This window comes from Akebia trifoliata, chromosome 12 (genome assembly GCF_017979445.1).
Source record: "Akebia trifoliata isolate Shusen 1 chromosome 12, ASM1797944v1, whole genome shotgun sequence".
Lineage (NCBI taxonomy): Eukaryota > Viridiplantae > Streptophyta > Magnoliopsida > Ranunculales > Lardizabalaceae > Akebia > Akebia trifoliata.
This window is the reverse complement of record NC_141386.1, coordinates 31,358,578-31,378,965: the sequence shown is the minus strand read 5'-3', so window position 1 is coordinate 31,378,965 and position 20,388 is coordinate 31,358,578. Positions and strand designations below refer to the sequence as shown.

Sequence of the window (20,388 nt, the reverse complement as noted above, 5' to 3'; positions counted from 1 at the left end):
AAAGAACTCAACGTTGAAGACCATGGACCCTTTTTTTTTTTTTTAAGGCGTGGGCGGTTAAAGTTAAGAATGGGGTACTTCAGTCATTTTACTTCAGTCTTAAATTGGAGACCATGGTCAAGGGGTTTGTCTTCATCAGTTTTAAAAAGTAGAGGTATCTCAAATAATTATCAAAAACCTGGAAGGGTCTATAAAGTAATTTACCCTACTGACACAGGCAAAATAGAAAAAAAGAAAAAAGACACGTGTCGATCTTCTGTTCGAAATCTTCAGAGGCTCTTGCGTTCTTGAATGTTCTCTGGCCCTATATCCTAAACCGACTTTATTTTCATAGACAAGCGAAACCTCTCCATCAAAGTTAGGGTTTTCTTCTCTATCGCTATTTCTTTGAATTTCGAACACTCGTCTCCAAAGCATCATCGATTTCTTCTTAAAGGTACCATATTTATCGAATTTTGGGTTTAAAATTAAATAGGTTTTTTATTTTTATTTTGTTATGCAGATCCTGTCTCCTGATCTCGAATTTTTCCCAAGTAGGTTATTTTTATTGTTTGATTCTTGTTTATCGTGGAATTTTGTGATTTTTTTTTTGGGTTGATTGTGCGATTGGATGAGAAACTATAAGTTTCAGATGTTTTGGATTGTATGTTTGGTTTTGGATTAATTTTGTTCTTGAAAGTTAGAATTTTGATTTCTGGTTCTTTCTTCTTGATTTTTAGGGGATAAAATTTTGAAAAATGCAGAGGGGTGGTAGAGGGGGCAGAGACGATTTCTTTGGAGATCCATTTGGTGGATTTGGGGGTTTTGGGAATCAAAGGAGTTTAGTTTCTAGTTTCTTTGGTGGGAGGGACCCATTCGATGATCCGTTCTTTAATCGCCCATTCGGAAGTATGTTTGGCTCCAGCATGTTTGGTCCGACTCCAAGTATTTTTGGAGATTCGCGGGCCTCTGGATTTTTCGATAATCAATCCTCTATTTTTGGAGATCCGCCAGCTTCTGGATTTATCGATAATCGCCCCCCTCAACCAAACCAAACGAGAGGACCGATTATCGAAGAGATAAATTCTGATGATGATGGAGAAGATCAAGAAATTGGTGCAAAAGATAAGAGAGAGAATCCTAGGAAGCATTCTAGGTCGAGCCAAGAACCGTATGTTGAGGATCCGGATGATGGTGTTGAAGGTAAATTACTTGTTATTTAACAATTGGGTTACTGTTTTACACTTTATTGTAATTGCCCGGATAAGAAAAATTGGTAATTTGGTTTGAACTTGCAGAGAGGAGGATTAGGCATATGTCGAATAGGAATAACTTTAACTTTAACAGGGCAGATCAAATGACATATCCTCAGAATCAGAGTTACAGTAGCTTTCACAGTTCCACTGTTACTTATGGTGGTGCAAATGGTGCGTATTATACTTCATCGACAACTAGGAGGGCTGGCAGTGATGGAGTAAGTGTTATTTGAGCATTGAGAGGCTAAGATAGTCGTGTATTTTAGATTTCTTATGCAGTGTTTGATTATTGATTAGGTGATACTTGAAGAGAAAAAAGAAGCCGATACAACTACTGGTAAAGCAGAACACAGGATTTCTAGAGGAATTCATAATAAGGTATATATGTTTCCTGTTCATATCTTGAGATTTGTATTGTTTCCTGAAGGGCATGATTTGATATAATGGGAAATTGTAGTAGTTTGCTACAGTTATCATTTATTGGATATTATCAGTTTTTGGTCACTCACATCATGATAACAATTGCATCACGATAGCAATTTAATATACTTTTGGTTGTGTTTGTCAGCATTATGATTATCAAGGTTTAAAATATTGTGTTGATTGAATGCTTTGGTTAATGAAAAAACCTATATGGTATTGTCCGATACATACTCGAAACATTTTTGAAACATTCAATGTTTCGTATCGATCTTGATACTGATATGCATCGGCCGATAAACCATGATGATCATTACTTTCAATTTTTGGTTTTCCATCTTTCTGTTGAGTTCAGTGGTGAATTGAAATTTAAAACATTGATGGTTTTGGAGTTCAGAAGTATAGCTTCTATTTGCGAAATGTTAGTTTGGTGGTTGGTGGGTCAAAGGTTTATTGATTTTTGCACTTTTGTAGGGTCATTCGGTTACACGAAAGCTTGAATCAGATGGCAAGGTGGACACCCTGCAGACTTTACACAACCTAAACGAAAGTATGTTCAACCATTCTATCGTAGGGATCATTGGTGTGGTAAATATGATTTTTTGCATGGGATCCAATGTTGACTTCATGGTGTGTTCTTTCAGACGAGCTTCCTAGTTTTGAAGAAGATTGGAAGGGGAAGGCTAGAAAACACCTGCCTGGCTGGGATGAGGGATTTAACATTCATGGGAATATCGGTAAGTATTTCTTTGGCTTTTGGCTACTCAACTGGGTAATTTGGTGTGAATGTTTGTTTAAATCTTTTGAACTGAGTTTTCCCTTCATGCCAACCACAGATTTTCTCTTAGTGGTATTTTGTTGGTTGCATTTGGTTCGAGTATTTATTGTTGTTGTCCTTGTTAAGTGCTCGTCACTTGACGTCATCAAGTTTTTCAATTAATAATCAACACACAGAGACCATTATTATTTTGAAAGAAAGTCAATGGGTCACAGCCAAGTCCAACCCAGCTTATGGGTGTCCAACACAGAATTAAGAGGTGGTAACTTTTGTTGCGGTTTACGGGTTTAGCACTCAGCTGTATTTTACATATGTGCTGTTTGTTGAACCAATATTCAAACCAACTCATAGAATGGACTCAGATATATACCACCATATCCTAATTCATCAATGTGATTTATCTCCTTTGCTTATGGGACTGAAACTATAAACAAGGACCGAAACTTTCAAAAAGAAATTATCACTTTGTATTATCACATGCTTATTCCATGAATCCATGTTCATGGACAAGTTCTCTAGAGCTACACCAATCCTTTTAATGGTGGCAGAGCATTTTTAAATGTGTGGCAGGTTTGGTTAATTATGTGAACTTGCATTTTTTGCATCACACGTGGGTGGTTTTTAGTTCTTGAATGGCTGGTTTTCTGACTGTTGTTTGTGCAACAATGATGCAGGGCCTAGCAGCAGTGGACGTCATGCACAAGCACCAAGGGGAGGCTGGGCATTACCTTCCACCGAGAAGCCACAGAAGCATGATAGGTCAGGATCACGTGGGGAAGCTACTTCTTCCAAAGGAAGAGCTTAAATAGCTCGCATAAGTCAAATAGCTCAAGTTGGGACCCCTCAGGTTAGGGCTCAACCTACCTATTGCAGGATATAGGTCCATAGTATGATAATAGTACGTATATATACAGGGCAAGGGCCATCATAATGCAAATGGCTTTTGCTTTGCTTGTAGTAGATGCGTTGGATGGTTTCTTAGCCATGATATGTCTGCTTAATGGCTCTTAGGAATACCTTAATTGCAATTATGAGATGCTCTGGACAAGACAAATTGATGTACTGGTCTGAGATTTCTGGATATTTTTCTTTGTCTTGGATGATGTTATGGTGGTTGTGGTTTTGGTAAATTTCAAATGGTGGTTTGAAATGCTCGAATTTTAATACCAGGCTCTTAGTTTGTGGGTGTAATTTGATTGTTATCTGCAATTTGCATTGTAAGTCGGTGGTGGTGATGAATCTTGTTGAATTTCGATAATTGGTATTGGAATAGTATTAGTTCCAATAAGTATAGAACAATAGCTTTCTTCAGGGAACGACTTACAAAATAAAATTTAAAAAAAAAAAAAAAAGCTCTTTTATCTTTATATATATATATATATATATATATATGAATAGGGGAGTGTTTTGAGGCTTTAAAGCGAGTTGAATGTTGTGCCAAACATTTTTCAATATATGGGTTAGAAGTTTCAGAATGGGTTGATTTTTTGTGAGAATGACTACAGTTTACAAGTTGAAGAATCGGGGATGGTCAATTATATTTGTAAATGGTCAATTCTATTTGTAAATCACTTTCGATGGACTTAAAAGTAATGAGCTGATTTATAATTATTATTATTATTTATTTTTTTTCAAGGATGATCTCCTTACAATGGAGATCATCTTCACAAAACTCTGCCCATTTTGATGTGTTCCTGATCATTAGTTATGGTCCTCTTTTATCATTATTATTATTATTATCAATTAGTGTTCACGACTGAAATTTGGTTGGATTTCTAGTTGCCTGTATTATGATACGATATCTCAAATAATTTCAAAGCAACTTAAAACAGTAAAGGTCAGATTTATTTATTTATTATTTTTGTTTATATTATGTTTTGCTTGTTTAAATTGAAACCTTGACCGATCAAACACAAACATTATAATGTTTTTTGAGAAATTTGTATCGTCATAATGTGCAAATGCTAGTGCCACTTACTTAAGTGTGATAAATTACTTTCGACTTATTTTAGGCTCACACTTGAAGCCTAGTATCGAGATTTGTAGATTTGCTTTTTGCAAAATTTTCTGCAAAGACACTTTGAGGTCTGCTCCTTGAGCGTGATAAAATTGTATGGCAATTTGTGGTTAATGAAGAGTGATTAACTAGATGACCGAAAATTATGGCGATTCATGTTGTACTCAACAAGAACACGAATTCTGCAACTATATATATATATATGGGTAGCGTTCAATGGCAAACTTTTTAGCAAACTTTTTGGCAAAACATTTTTCAAAACATGAGTTAGAGGTTTTGGAATGGGATGATTTTTGGTGAGGATGATCTCTACGGTGAGGAGATCATCCTCACCAAAAATCAGCTCATTCCAAAACTTCTAACCCCATCAAAAACAGTTTACAAAAAATGGACGGTCCACAAATTTTCAGCTTGTAAACATGGGTTAGAGGTTTTGGAATGGGCTGATTTTTGGTGAGGATGATCTCCTCACCGTAGAGATCATCCTCACCAAAAATCAGCTTATTCCAAAACCTCTAACTCATGTTTTGAAAAATGTTTTGCCAAAAAGTTGGCCATTGAACGCCCCCCTATATATATATGGGGACGGTTCGAGGGACATCCTCAAAACCATATGAGAAACTGATGTTTCTCAACTGTTAGATTTTGAGAAACTAACGGCTGAGATTCTAATAGACATCATTTTCGAATGAAAAAATAACTTTTAGATTATTTAAAAACAACTCCCTCAGTTTTGTTTATTTTATTTTAACCAATGATCTGTTTCTATTAAGAAACCCCCAACCCTTCCTTCGTCTCGACAGAAACCCAACTCCTTCTCTTCTCTCTCAAATGAACGACTGAAAACCATCCCTCTTCTCGACAGAACGATTAAAAACCATCGATCGACAGAACGAAAAATTTATGTCAAGTCTCGACAGAAAATCCCATTCGTTTTCTTCGAACCCAACTCCTTCTCTTCTCTCTCGAATGAATGACTGAAAACAAACCCTTCGTTTCCTTCTCCATATCCACAAGAAATAGAACGAAAACCCAACCATTCTGAGACAAGCCACATTATACACAATTATGAGTCTTCCATGACTTCCCTGGAAAGCATTTGCTTAGAAGCAGACATGTTCAAAATGTTATCTTGCGGTGTTGTCTGTGAATCCTGTAGCAGAGATAACAGATGCAGACCATATTGCTTAAATAATCTGATTTTGAATTAGATATGGTGATCGGAGTGATTGACATAGCGATCTGGCCATAGAGAAAAGTTGCAATAGTTGAGATCTTGCTTTGGTGCTGGAGGAGAAAGGTGGGATATATATGATGTTAAGAAAAGCCCTTTTTTTTTTTTTTTTTACTTTGAATCCTTGAATAGAATTTGTCAATCGGAGAATATGTTGTAGAATGCATATTTGATAATATCATACCCCCTCTGATGAAGCTATTCTGTTATAGAATGCACTTGTGATAATATCATACCCATTCTGATGAAACCATTCTCTTGTATACCAGTGGTGACTCGGTCAACAATGACTAGATGCATCTGGGTGTGCTTCAGTGCACATGCTGTGAAGTTCTTGTCCAACTGAATGCTAGAGGCTCCTCCACTAATTTCCATATTTTAGGATCTTGGGTTGTTGAATGCTCTACTATTGATATCATGAACGAAGGATTTTTTTTTTTGGCAATCGTTCATTCGAGAGAGAAGAGAAGGAGTTGGGTTTCTGTCGAGACGAAGGAAGGTTTGGGTTTCTTAATAGAAACAGATCGTTAGTTAAAATAAAATAAAAAGAGCAAAACTGAGGGAGTTGTTTTTAAATAATCTAAAAGTTATTTTTTCATTCAGAAGTGACGTCTATTAGAATCTCAACCGTTAGTTTTTCAAAATCCAACAACTGAGAAACATCAGTTTCTCATATGGTTTTGAGGATGTCCCTCGAACCGTCCCCATATATATATATATATATATGGAAATGTTCAGCACCCTAAGTTTTACCACACACTTTAACAAACATTTTTTGTCCTACATGGGTTAGAAGTTTTGGAATGGGCTGATTTTTGGTGAGGATGATCTCTATAGGGTCCCTTTCAGCAACAAACATTTTGGCAAAACATTTTTCAAAACATGGGTTAGAGGTTTTGGAATGAGCTGATTTTTGGTGAGGATGATCTCTACGGTGAGGAGATCATCCTCACCAAAAATCAGCCCATTCCAAAACTTCTAGCCCCAGTTTACAACTTGAAAAATTGTGGACCGTCCATTTTTTGTAAACCATTTTTGACGGGGTTAGAAGTTTTGGAATGGGCTGATTTTTGGTGATGATGATCTCCTCACCGTAGAGATCATCCTCACCAAAAATCAGCCCATTCCAAAACCTCTAACTCATGTTTTGAAAAATGTTTTGCCAAAATGTTTGTCATATATATATATATATATGTATTGGGGTTTTTTTTTGACCAATTGTTCAAGTCCGCAAAAAATCCGTTTGAGAAACAAGAAGAGAAATTTTGGGTCGAATTTAATTGTAAGATTAGCTCGATGAATTTGAAGCCCAAATAGATAGAATAGTAATAGACCAGCCCTCCATCCACTAGATGGAATATCCCATTCTTAGTTCAGATCAACTTCAAGAAGAAATTGTGACCTTTTTGAAAAAATATTTTGAGGATTTGGGTTTGACTTTAGTTTTGTTGAACACATGGCAGGGTCTCGCTCCCCGTTCTACCATTCAAAAGAGTCCGGTTGTTCTAGATTCCGAGGTTGGATTGGATGGTACCAGGCCTAATCGGTTGGATCTGTGGAATCTGAATGATCTATATATAGGTTGACGTTTAGAGGCCCTAAAGAAAATCAAACATTGTGCCAAACATTTTTTCAATGTATGGGTAGAGGTTTTGGAATGTGTTGATTTTTTGTGAGGATGATTTTCATGACGAGGAGAGATCATTCTCACCAAAAATAAGTTCATTCTGAAACTTCTAACCCCATCAAAAGTGGTTTAAAAAGTCGGATGGTCCACGATTTTTCAACTTGTCAACTAAGGTTAGAAATTTCAGAATTGACTGATTTTTTGTGAGGATGATCTCTATGCCTTATTTAAAAAAATATTTGACACAATGTTTAGCTCTTTTAGGGCTTATAATTTTGGCTAAAATCAGAAATTTGAAAATATATTAGTAAGGAGGTTTCATTTTTTTTCTCTTGGCCAAAACATTGCCTTGAATGAAGATTTTAGGATGTTTAGGTAGTTGTATTGAAACAACAAGTGAAGCATTCTTTCGACTTAAATTGAAAGTTTTTGAAGAAGATGCTCTCCAACAACTTCAATTCAAACAGCTTTTTGTTAAAAAAAAGAAAAGAAAAAAAAGAGAGAACAAAATGCCTAAACTGCTAATTATTAATGCATGAAGAATAGTCTCATCAACTTTATATATGAAATTGAGTCGTGCTGGAGTAATATTAAATTGACATCGATTCTCATATTGCTGATGTGGAGGTGCACACATAACCATGGATGTTTTTCACTCGTATCTCGATGAAAATCAACTATGGTTCTAAACACACATCCACATCAGTAATGTGAGAATCGATGTCAATTTTAATGTTACTTAAATGTTTTTCTATGGAATTTTCCTTGTTACGTTGTTGATAATGAAAGGACTTCTCTAATCCTAATCTACGGTTGAACCTTTTCATCAAACTGATGGTCGAAATAAAACAAAACTTTCTTATAGACCAGTTCTTATTTTCTCAGGATTGACATAATTTTTTTTTTTTTTTTTTTAAAGATGCATTTTTACCTAACGAAAAGATGATTTTGAATGCACTTGCAATGACAAAAGGTGTGACTTTGGATATAATTGAATGGAAAAACAGGAATAACTATGCCGATCCAAAATCTTTTGGGATAAGATAGACTTCAATTATGATGAATTAAGTTTGTTCCTTTTCGGATGATTAAAATTGTATCGAGTACTCTTCCCAAACACGACTTCAAAGTCTTTTTTCGTCCCCCATGAATGAACTTCAAAATTCTTTGTTCCTCAAAATTATTTTTTCATGGATATATGAACACATTTTCAATCACAGAAGATGTGGCTTTGGAGTAAGATAAGATTTCGATGAATTAAGTTTGTCTCTATCGAGGATAATAAATGAGAAATCCTTTCTTTAGACTAAAAAGGCCTTACTAAGCCTCATCCAAGGTCAAAAAGGCTTCAGAAAGAGCAAAACAAGATCATGAGATTTGCAACTAATCTCGAGGACATGTTTTATTCATCTCAAGGTCGTTTTGACGGTGGATGAGGCTTAGTAAGGCATTTTTTCACCTCACTATCTTATGAAGAATAGTTGGACTCTAATAAAATTGTATCCAATATGTTTCCCAAACCTAAATTGAATTGTTTTTTTCTTCTCCCATCATCGAGTTATCGGAGTTCTTTCATCCTAATTTACAATAGGAGACAAGTTGGTTAATGACCTATTGAGAACATATTATAACTACTGAATTTCTTCTTTTTCTTTTGAGTTGTGCTGGAATGACCTCAATTCATACTTTGCTGATGTGGAGGTGTGTACGAAACCATATATGCTTTTCATTAAGATAAGATTGAAAAGCATCTATGGTTATGTGCGTAACTCTACATCAGCAAAGTATGAATTGAGATCACTCCAACACGACTCAAAAGAAAAGTAAGAAATTAGGTAGTTATAAAATACTCTCAATACATCATTAAAGATTTTCAAGATTTGTATGATGGTATAAAAGATTTTTTTCCCCTAAAAAAATGTGATCTTCGAATGTATAATTGTCGGGAGGTGATCCTCTGTAGTACTTTTTCCTGTAGTTCCCTCTAGTGGATTTTAAATGGGAAAGATTGACACTTGAAAAGAAAAACTAACACCTCGAAGCATGTATGGATCATTGTCTAGATCAGATTTAAAAAAAAAAAAAAAACCAATTTATGAAGATAATCTAATGATTTATAAATGAAAAGTCCCCAAACTTCCATTTTTAAATGGACGGGTTTTTGTGTCTTTATGATGTGGCACTCCTTCAACCGTCAATATCCACTACACAAAACTATAGAGAAAACGCACTACAGAGGATCTGTTTCATAATTATTCATTTTTCAAACCCTAAAAATGTTTTTTTTTTTTTCATTTTCTAATGTTACATTCTCCCGATCACTCCTACCTTTGAAACTTTTAAAAAAACACAATAATAATCATCTTTTTAGAAAATTTCTAAAGTAATGTTAGAATCCATTTTTCCATGACAATTTATCTTTAAAATCATTTTCTTCTCTTCCATCATATCGATCTTAAATGATTTTCTTTTTGAAGATTATTTTTAAGTGGAAGCTGATTTGTAAGGATGTCATATAAAGCTAATTTCGGCGATTGTGCTTTACTTTCTCTTGTTCACACTTTTTTCATTTTTTTTTTCTCTTTTTGTTTTAAATCTAATTGAAACATGGAAAAATCCTAAGTTACTTTTCTGATGCATAACGTGAAGGAAAATCGACTACATTCGATTAACCAATTTTTTTTTCCTTCACGGGAGTTTGAATAGCGTAGTCAAGTTGAGAATTTTTCAAAAAATCTAAAATATCAAATAAGAAATCATCCTCAAAAGCGACAAAAGAAATTAATTTCTTTCGAATTTTACATATATCAAGATCATCCAATTCGAACTCTAAAAAAAATAAAAATTGACTCACTATCACATCATTTCTGCCTTTTTTTTCTTTTTTTTTTTTCAGGAAAATTTACAAAGAAGCGCATTAAATTAAAAAAAAAAAGAAATTAATTTACCAATTAAGTTACGCTCTTCATATATATACAAAAATATATATATAAATATATATTTCCCAACTCGAAATCATCTTCGAAAAACGTGTTCTTCGCCAGATTGGTGATCGATATGCCTGACCCATCTACTACCACCCTTACCAGAACTCAAACTACCATCAGCACCACCAGTTGCCACGTGTAGAATATCCAACCCTTTACCAACAGGAAGATACGCTGAGCGAACAACACGTGTCCCACGATCAAGAACACTTCTCCATCTAAAACCCGAATTAACTTTCGGATTCACATTCTTGAAAACTAAAACTGCGCCACGGTGGCTCATTTTAGCAAGTCTAAGTATTCTAGCGAAGTCTTTGCGCCGGCAATCCACAACAAGGAAATCTACACCCAATAACCCACTCATCACTTCTTCAACCTCTCCCACAATAACCTCTGGTGGAGACATCCCAGCCCCAATCATAGCTTCTACATATTCCAATCTCGACCGTTCATCAGGTACAACACACACGTGTCTTCCACACGTGTGTCGGCTGGCTACAGCTAGACCAATACTTGTTGAGATCACCCCACCACGGTACCATGTTTCAACTATCATCTGAGCCTTCCATCCTCCTGCCATGGCTGAAACTAACTCTGCTACACTTGATTCTTCGAAAAGCTCACACTGTAAATAAAAAAACCCAATTGTTAGAAATTGAATATTTGATTGATTTGGGTTGATATCTGAAGGATCAATACTTACAGATTTAACGGTATCGATGTAAACTTTTGTTGCAGTTTCGGGACACCAAACCATCTTCATCTTCTTCTTCGTCTTGTGTTTGGGTTCTTGGTTTAATTGTTGCCCAAGAAAAATGTGATTTTGTAACAAATGTTTGGACTTTGGGTTGCTTTTATACGGAAAGAGAGAGAGAGAAGGAACATTGTGAAACCGTTGACTTTTGGACACCGAAATCCAACGTGTGGGATTTGGATTACTATGGGAGATTATATCCAAGGATAACATAAATCCACCTGACTTTGACATAAAAAGGTTTTATTTTTAATTTTATTTTTTTAATCATTTTTGAACCGACACGGTTAGTTCAACGACATTATAATGCCCTTAAATGTTCCAATAAATTACAAGAATGCTATTTGGGAGACCATGAAGCTGACCTAATTTCATAAGATTCTTAGATAGGACCCATGAGTATTAGCTTTTTGGGTCAAGTTAACGAGTGCCCTAAGAGCACACTTTAGTAGGCAATAAAAACACTTTGGAAATTAGATTTTATATCGAAAATGCCCTTTAAAAAAAAAAAAATAGGAATCTTGTTGGAGTGATCTCAAGATTGAACCTCTTATCACATATCTTTACATGAAAGTGGATGGGAATCATAAATGCTTTTCACTCGTATCTTGAGGTCACTTTTGTATTATTCTAAAAAATATTTTTTTTAATCAAAATATTCTTAGATTTCAATTTTCAAAGTGTATTTATTGCACTTTATCGCTTGCCTTAAATAGATATTGGGAATAAACATCTAAGGGTATTTTGATAAAAAAAAAGAATTTTTAAGGTGTTTTCGATACAAAATCCGAATTTCCAAAATGTGTTTATTGAACAAGAACTATTATAGATACAAATATAATGAGAAAATGTGATATGATTGACTACGGATGCAAAGCACACAATTTCATAAGAACGGTAGATTATCATCAGTCTTTCATAAAATTCTATTATTACCCAATTTAAATCGAGCAAGTTTTACTTGATGAAAATTTTGTTCAACATAAGTAATAGGTTTCTATGATCTTAGAATATATCATACCTTATGGCTAACAATATAAATACAATCTATAAATCTTGTGTAGGAGATGAATTTTGATAGTCTATTTTTCCCCCTTTTTTTTTCTTCTACATTGTCCGTCTCAAACCTCGATAAAGAAAGGTTATGCCAGGTTGACAATTTGTGTATAAACTTTGACATCTCTTAATATGAATTTTAATTAATGGAAGATTTGATTTGTCAAAGTGTCTTCAATTTTTTGGGATAAGACTTTGAGAATTATAATGTTAATATAATTGGTATAAATTCACAACCAAACAATATGAAGTGGCCTTCATTTTATTTTACACCACGTTTTTAATACATTAAGATTATAATAATGCGCCATGAACTATTCACTCTTCTTTCTAGATCAGTATCTATTCACACTAAAACTTAATAATTTTAATGGTATAACAAAAAATGTGTTTTTTTTTACTAATTTAAGACCAAAATAAAATAATGCTGGTTATAAAGAAATTTCATAATAATCTCGTTTTATATTTTTAGAATGAAAATTCTTTTATTCCAACCAGTCTTACTAAGTTAGTAAGGATTTCACCCTTACTAAGCGTCCTTGCAATATGTGAAAACTGGAAAATTCGACATAAAAAATTGAAGGTTCAAGGCCCACGAATTTTTGAAATTAAATTTTGACGGTCTAGGACCGTTCAAATTCTTGATATTCCTAGATTTGACGGTTTAGAGCTATTGAATTTCACTCATCCTTCATTAATTTGACAGTTTCAACCCGTCAAAAAAAAATTTTGACAATGAAAAATTCAACCCCTTGATTTGTCGAATTTTAGGAAATTTGACGGCCTAGGGCCGTCCAATTTGGATTTTTTTTTTCACATTGTGTTGGGATCAACTTGTGACATGCAAACCCATGATAAGATGCTTTAGGGTTGTAGAGGACAAAACTTTTGAACTTTCAAAAAGAAAATTTCAAAAAAAGTTATTTTTCACTATTGAATTTTAATTTTAAATTTGAGAATTAGGTGGAAGTTCGGTAGCCGTCCATTTTCAAAACCTTAGATCGAGTCGAAAAGTAATTTTATTTTTTGGATCTAAGTTTTTCCACGAAACCTAGAGGGCTAAACTAGTAAAAAACAAAAAAGTGCTGGTGAATTTTTTTTTACTTAGGGTGCTCACAAAATCTAGGATCCAACAATCACACAAGCCTGCGAGTATTGAATGGCATTCTCAATTTACAAAATTACCATTGTTAGGCATAACGTGGCACGAACTAGAGCCTATGAGCATTGTGACGAAAAATTCTATGAGCAAAAAATCACTCTTTTGCATGGTGATATTCATCGAGATTGCTTGGTGTTCATTGTATCATATATGTTAAAGGAATGGGTTGAAGATAGAAAAGTCATATATCAAAAGAATGCATGTTGAAACCATATGTAGTAGAATTATCCGGGATGCATGGACCTTATCAGAGATGTAAGATGATGTTGTTATTTAGTGCATTTTTTTTCTAATAAATGTTCCCTTAATTTATGTTTGACATTTAAATTTTGAATTTCAAACGTTTTTCTCATAAGGCAACAGTGATTTTAATGTTATTTACTAGTCCTACCTTATTTCATAACTCATAAGGTAATAGTTATATATATATATATATATATATATATATATATATATATATATATATGGGTCGGGTTCTACGACACACTTTGCGACACACATTGCGACAACGTGTTTGTCTTATATGGGCAAAAATGTTTGGAATGGGCTGATTTTTTGTGAGGATGATCTCTGTGACCCCATCAAAATTGATTTACAAAAATTAGACGGTCTAGAAGTTTTGGAATGGGCTGATTTTTGGCAAGGATGATCTCCTCACCACAGAGATCATCCTCACAAAAAATCAGCCCATTCCAAACATTTTTGCCCATATAAGACAAAACACGTTGTCTATATGTGTGTTGAAATGGTTGTCGTTTGAACCTGACCCTCTCTCTATATATATATATAGAGAGAGAGAGAGAGAGAGAATATAAAAAATGCATTAAAAGTGCTTACTATATTGCTATTCTCACTCTCAATAAATACATTATTTTCAGTTTTGGATTTTGAAGTTTTAGAAATTGTTTCAAATTATTTTAATGAGTAAAATGAAGGAACACGATTCATTTAGGCAATCCCAAATTTTAAGAGAAGATATTTTAATTCTTATTATAATTATGCATAATTTATAATTTATAATTTTAAAATTTAAGATAAAGAAGATTTTAATTAAGTCTCAAACTCTTGTTAAACCCTACATGTTCTCAAAATGCACCCCCACTTTAAAAAAAAACAAAAAATAAAAAAAGGCTAATGAGTGTGTTTGGTAGTTTTTTATTGAACCATTTAGATCAAACCAGTAACAATTTGTTGAATAGGTTCGCTTAATTTCTTGGATATGGGTGTGTGTTTGATAAAATTGAAGATTTGAAGGGCAAAAGTCCTTGATAAAAACATAAAAGCGTTACTATTGTCACACTAATTGTTATTAAAGCCACACCAATTCTATGTAATTCTTACCTGTGAATTAGTGTGGCATTAGTAAAAGTTAGTGTGACAATGGCAGCTCTCAAATATAAAATGGCTTAATTGTAGGTTCCTTATAAAAAAAAAAAAGTTTTTCCTAGTTAACTAAAAATAACGGATGTCAAGTAGAGCGATACAAATCCCTAGGAAACTATATTTTTTCACTAATCCGAACCGTTAGTTTGATATACAGCGTCAAACATTGTCTGAGGCTACTAAAGAGAAAGTCTAAGAAAGAGGTAGTACAAGTACAACGTCCGTACCAACGGATCTAGCTATAAAATCGCTGGTCAGCTTAATTACACGCTTATTGGTCCGTGTGATTGACACGTCATTGACAAAGCATATAGATTAATTCAACTTGATGCTGCTGACGTGGTCATACGGGTCAAGTGGACCTGACGTTTGGAAACACGTCTGTGTGTCCTCTAAGCCCCTTGTTTGCTTATTTATATAATTGTAAATATTTTGCATCTTTTTCCCCATAATACAAAAGTTTGCAATCCTAAAACTCACAGCAAAAGAATACAAATTTGGTGAAATCAATCGCATAAATATCTTTTAAGTCTTATCCAAAACCTATAGAATTATGCTTTTAAATAGTCTTTCTCCTTCCTTCCTAAGAATGGTCTAAGCCAATAACATGAGTTATAATTGTTTTTCTAAAACAAAATATGTTCTTTTTACATTTTAAAAATTATTTTTAAGCACATTTTTCTCTATAATAAATTTTTGTGGATTATGGTTATTTGTGATTTGGTTCATGAATGTTGTTTGTGACTTTTCAACTTGACTTGAGATTTTTAAGAAAGAGTGGCTTAAATAAAAATAGCCTCACATTGGATTGGCTTGGAAGATTCTATGTATTTGAGAAATCTTTTCTCGCAAATCTTTTAAGAGTTTGACTATTTAGGTCTCATATAAGAAGAGATAAAATATTATAGTTTAAGGTTATGTTTGGATTGAGAGAAGTGGATAGAAGAGAAACTCATTAAGAGAAAAGAAGAGAAATTCATTTTCTCTCCACTATGTTTGGATTGACAGGAGAGAACTTGAGATAATTTTGAAATTTTAAAATATCTTAAAAAAGATCTTAGGGCAAAATTGAAATTATATAATATTTTAAAAGGTTTTCTCTCCATTCCTCTCCTCTTTTTTCTACTTTTGGAGAGAAAGAAAACTTGTCTTTTTTTCTCTCCTCATTTCTCCAATTCTTTTATCTTCTCTCCCCACTTAACAATCCAAACAAGAGAGATGGAGAGAAACTCATTTATTTTCTCTCAATTCAAACACAATGTAAGTGTAAATTCATATTACTTTAAAATATTATATTTTAGGCTACTCATAATCAATTAATAATTGAATTGCAAGTGACTTGATGACATAGTCTTATTACAATGAGTCGCAATAATCTGACGTTCTTTTTTCAAATGCCTCTATACATTCCCAACACAAAATCATAGATCCTTTGCTTTGGGATACTCAAGAAAAATATCTATGATTTTATAACTACCAGATCAAGGAACGTACATATCATTAGCTTATTACAATTGCATTCTTGGGATTGGATATTTAACCAATCAAGTCCCTTCCAAAAAAAAATTGTGAATATGTGATTGATAAATTCTTTTCATTTACAATAGTATTCCATGTATTGATCCTAGGGTTTGAGTCTACTATATAGCCTATATGATTATACAAATTACATACACAAGCTATTAGTAATTGAGTGTTGCATGTCACACTACCCTTTATTGATCGAAGAGATGGCACGCGATGACTCAACATAGTGCCCGATTTGTCAACCATTACAAAAGTGGTTTAATTAGTTGATGATGGATCTTGATTTGTATATGGTTGCTATTTTATTTAATCAAAGTTGTTACTTATCCCACGTGAAGTAATCAATTATTACAAATAATATATAAATAATGAAAATAATTAAAGTAATTAATGTGAGATTAGAAGCCAAAAAAAAACTTGAGCATCTACTACCCTACACCTAGAGTTGGGTTTGATGCCTAATATAAGAATGGTTATTAGTGCAACTTGCACATGTGATGACATGCTAATTTTTGGCTTATATATCTGTATCTACCATAGTTCAAATAAATATTATCTCACTTAATTAAAAACAAAACTTGCTTTCTAAGCAATAGTAATTAAACTAAGGTTTACAATATGTGTATCTAGTGTTGACCATCGAGCCCTATTTAGAATAATCACATTTGCTAATGTTCTTTTTTGTTTTTTTGATAAATGTTGCAAGTTGGCCGGACCCACGTCATCTTGAGACCCCAAGCATTGGATTGTCATTGAGATTCACACCACATTTTTGATGAAATATTTGTTAATGTTGATAATATCACATGCTCTGGTTATCTTATCTATTATTAACCAAATGAGTTTCATACCCTTATCACTTTGATAGCTTAGTATGTTGGCCTAATGTGTCTCCTCTTAATACAAAACAAAGAACACATCTGTCTTCAACAAAGACCTTAGAAGAAGTCAACTTCAGCCATCGTTATTGAAAAAGACTTTGATGGGTATTGTATCGGTCTCAAGTTGTTAAAGAAAACCATTCAAAGTTTTGATTTGATGCCCATTATTACCTTTGCAAGCACTTTTTTTTTTTTTTTTTTTAACATTTTTATTTGGTAACAGAAAGAACCTTTTGTGAGTGATTGGTGGCATAGATACTTCCGTTCAAGTTTTAAACTTGAAATTTTACAGCTTTTCCAAATTCTCTTGAAATTTAATAAGACACAAACATATAAGTTGTGTTGTGGGTTGGATAACATTGCATACATCACGTTAAAATTGAAATTTTGACAGGCCAAGCCCATGAATTTTAAAAACCGAATTTCAATGACCCAAGGCCATCAAATTTTGTTATATTCCCCGGATTTGATGGCTTAGAGTCATCGAATGTCTCCGATTCTACATTAATTTGACGGTTTTGACCCATTGGAAAAAAAAAAAAAAAACTGACAATGAAAAAGTCAACGGAAAAAAAAAAGCTGTGGTTCATTGAATTTTATGAAATTCGACGGCCTTGGGCAGTCAAATATGGGCTTCTTTCACGTTGTGACAAATGGATAATTGCAACAATAAAAAAAAAAAAAAAGAATTGACTAATTACTTCATAAAAAGAGCTTAAATAGTAAACAAAACCCTAATTTAATCATGAAGATTTGTAAAAGTCCTAAAAACTGAAAAATTGATTAAAAAAACTATTAAACAATTCAAAAACACAAAAATTAGGTCCTATTTAAATTTAGGGCTACCATGACATAAGTTTACGGCCATTTTTCTTCTTTTTGGTAGGAAACTCGATGTAGATAATTTCAAGCCCAGGTGCTGTTACTGACTCGGGAAGTTTGCACCTTCAAGCTGATAAATTTTCAATAAAAAGGCATCCTAAAATATTAGGCAAACCACTTGTTAAAACTTAATCACATGTCCCTATTAAGGTCACCACCAAACATTCACTAAAACCAAGCATGTAAATATGAAATTCCCACTTGAATTACAGATGGGTTTGAAGAGATTTGAACACAAATAAAATATAACTTACTAAATGAAATTAACGGACTAAACCACGGACTAAGAGAGGTCTACGAATGCGAAAACCATTGAAAAAGTACATAAATCATTAAAATATGGCATCCATAAGTATGTATACGTTATAGTTTATAGTAAATATTGTTTTCAGGATATTTTTAATAATTTATTAAAATATCTAGTGACGAGTATGAAGTTAGCCTGCTTCACCAGACCAAAACCAACAAAGGATGATAGGAGCAAAGTTAGTTTTAGTGTTATTTTACTTAATTCCATTTTAATTATTCTTAACTGGGTACAAGTTGTGAGACAGTTCTTGATTACTTAGTGCATCTCTAATGTCAATTTAAAGTTCTCTACATAGCTGGCATTTGCTCATGTTCTGCTCGGGCAAACACTTCCTTATGGTTTTAAGAGAATTTTGAAAAATATATATTTTTTTAAAGAATTTGTAATATTTACAAGAATACTATCAAGATTTTTATTTAAAAAAAATAAATAAAAAGAAACTAATGGAGATTTGCTAACATCCCATGCTTGTATTAGGTATTAGATATTAGAATTTACTAGATATAGAACGATACTATAACAATAAGACTCAATTTATCATTCAAATCATTAAAACATGGTCCGCCTACATCCATCTGATCCACCACCAAGTACCAACTATATTAAAGATGTGAACATCTATGAAGACAACAAATCATTAAAAAAGATGCTCGTTCACAAGTAGTTATCGTACTTGCTAGAGATCAAGTTGTATCATACAAATCGATAATTTCTTATAATATTGAAAATTGACCTTCTTGGCACAGACACAAGAACCAAGCTAAGTATGACGGGAGCAATGCTTTGATTCTTTTGCTAATTCCAATATAAATATGCTTAATAGGGGACAAGTACTAGCTGGTGAATGTAAGACGGATCGTGATTATAAGCTGTCTAATGTCATCAAAGTCTAATTTTCTACTGGTTCGCTTAAAAAATAATTATATATCATCAAAGTCTTATCTCAACGTATGTCGTGTGAAATAGACTCTCATGCGTGCGCCAAGAGGGTCAGAAGTGCCTCGTCAAGGTCTCCACATGGTCCCTTTAGATGACTTGGCGCTCCACCAAATCATCCTTTCTTGGATTGGTCCGCTCACTGTTGGGTGTTTGGCAAGCAATTGGTGACAGTGTAGTTAGTTCCCTGAAATGTTGTAGTATATTTAGTCGCCGTGTGCTATCTAATTGAATGGGTATTGACAATTTGATGCAGTAAAAAATATGATCACTCTAAATGCATTATATATAACTTTAATCAAAGTCATCATGTGTCGATAAAGGTCCAACCAACGGCATGGTGTCCTATATTATTGGTATTGTGCCACAAGTGAGACAATATACTAGCTCTACACAAACAATGAAATGGTTAAACTAACATGGAGGTTTCTAGTATAATTTTTTTTTTTTGGTGAGGTTTGTGGGATTATTAGTCAATAATTAGTAGACCAAGGTGGGTAATTTTGAACTTCACTTAGTAATCACAATGTGAAAAAAGCCCAAATTTGACAGACCAAGAGGTCGAATTGGCGTCGAATTTTTCATTATCAAATTTTTTTTTTTCGACAGGTCAAATCTATCAAATTAATGAAGGATGAGAGAAATTCAATAGCTCTAAGGGGTCAAATCTGGGAACATCAAGAATTTCGACGGCCCTAGACCGTCAAAATTCAATTTCTAAAATTCATGGGCCTTGGCCTATCAATTTTTTCTGTAGAATTTTTCAATTTTCACGTAGTGAATTAAGCTGACACCTTCATGTTCCAATATAAAAATGGGGAAATCTAATGTTTATTTAAAGTTCTCTACATAGTTGGCATGTGCCCATCATCTGCTCAGGCAACTTTTACCAGAGTTTAAAGAGTGAGTTATGATTGAAGCCAAACATTTCCTAATGGTCTTAAGAGTATTTTGGAAAATACAATTTTTTTTCTAATTGTAAAAAAGCAGGAGCATTATTGTCAGAATAGTATTCTTTAAATATTACAAACTCTTAAAAAAAAAATTATTTGGGATTACAAACATCGAATGCTTATATAAGATATTAATATTTTCCTTTATTATAACAATAAGGCTTGCAATTTGTAATTTTATCATTAAAACATGGTCTCCTACTGCCATCATATCTACCACCAAGTACCAACCATTAGAGATGCGAA

General features: G+C 33.4%; 2 protein-coding genes across 2 annotated transcripts; one reads left to right on the top strand and one right to left on the bottom strand.

The window, feature by feature from the left end:
- Positions 1–279: 279 nt before the first annotated feature.
- Positions 280–3,597, top strand: LOC147389515 (uncharacterized). Its single transcript, XM_086417672.1, has 7 exons — positions 280–436; positions 720–1,182; positions 1,278–1,453; positions 1,533–1,613; positions 2,130–2,205; positions 2,300–2,392; positions 3,108–3,597. Exons 2-7 carry the CDS (start codon positions 738–740, stop codon positions 3,236–3,238), a joined length of 1,002 nt encoding a protein of 333 aa, XP_086273798.1. The 5' UTR covers positions 280–436; positions 720–737; the 3' UTR covers positions 3,239–3,597.
- Positions 3,598–10,130: 6,533 nt separating this feature from the next.
- On the bottom strand, positions 10,131–11,131 carry LOC147389514 (ankyrin repeat/KH domain protein (DUF1442)). The gene is made up of 2 exons (XM_086418806.1): positions 11,002–11,131; positions 10,131–10,923 (listed from the first exon to the last, which is right to left on the bottom strand). The coding sequence occupies exons 1-2, from the start codon at positions 11,059–11,061 to the stop codon at positions 10,327–10,329; spliced, it is 657 nt and encodes a 218-aa protein (XP_086274932.1). The 5' UTR covers positions 11,062–11,131; the 3' UTR covers positions 10,131–10,326.
- Between the last annotated feature and the right edge of the window lie 9,257 nt (positions 11,132–20,388).

Coding starts and splice junctions, on each gene's coding strand:
- LOC147389515 (XM_086417672.1), top strand. CDS start 738: ATGCAGAGGGGTGGTAGAGGGGGCAGAGACGATTTCTTTGGAGATCCA. Junction 1,614..2,129: donor CTAGAGGAATTCATAATAAG/GTATATATGTTT, acceptor GCACTTTTGTAG/GGTCATTCGGTTACACGAAA. Junction 2,206..2,299: donor TTTACACAACCTAAACGAAA/GTATGTTCAACC, acceptor GTGTTCTTTCAG/ACGAGCTTCCTAGTTTTGAA.
- LOC147389514 (XM_086418806.1), bottom strand. CDS start 11,061: ATGAAGATGGTTTGGTGTCCCGAAACTGCAACAAAAGTTTACATCGAT. Junction 10,924..11,001: donor ACATCGATACCGTTAAATCT/GTAAGTATTGAT, acceptor TTTTATTTACAG/TGTGAGCTTTTCGAAGAATC.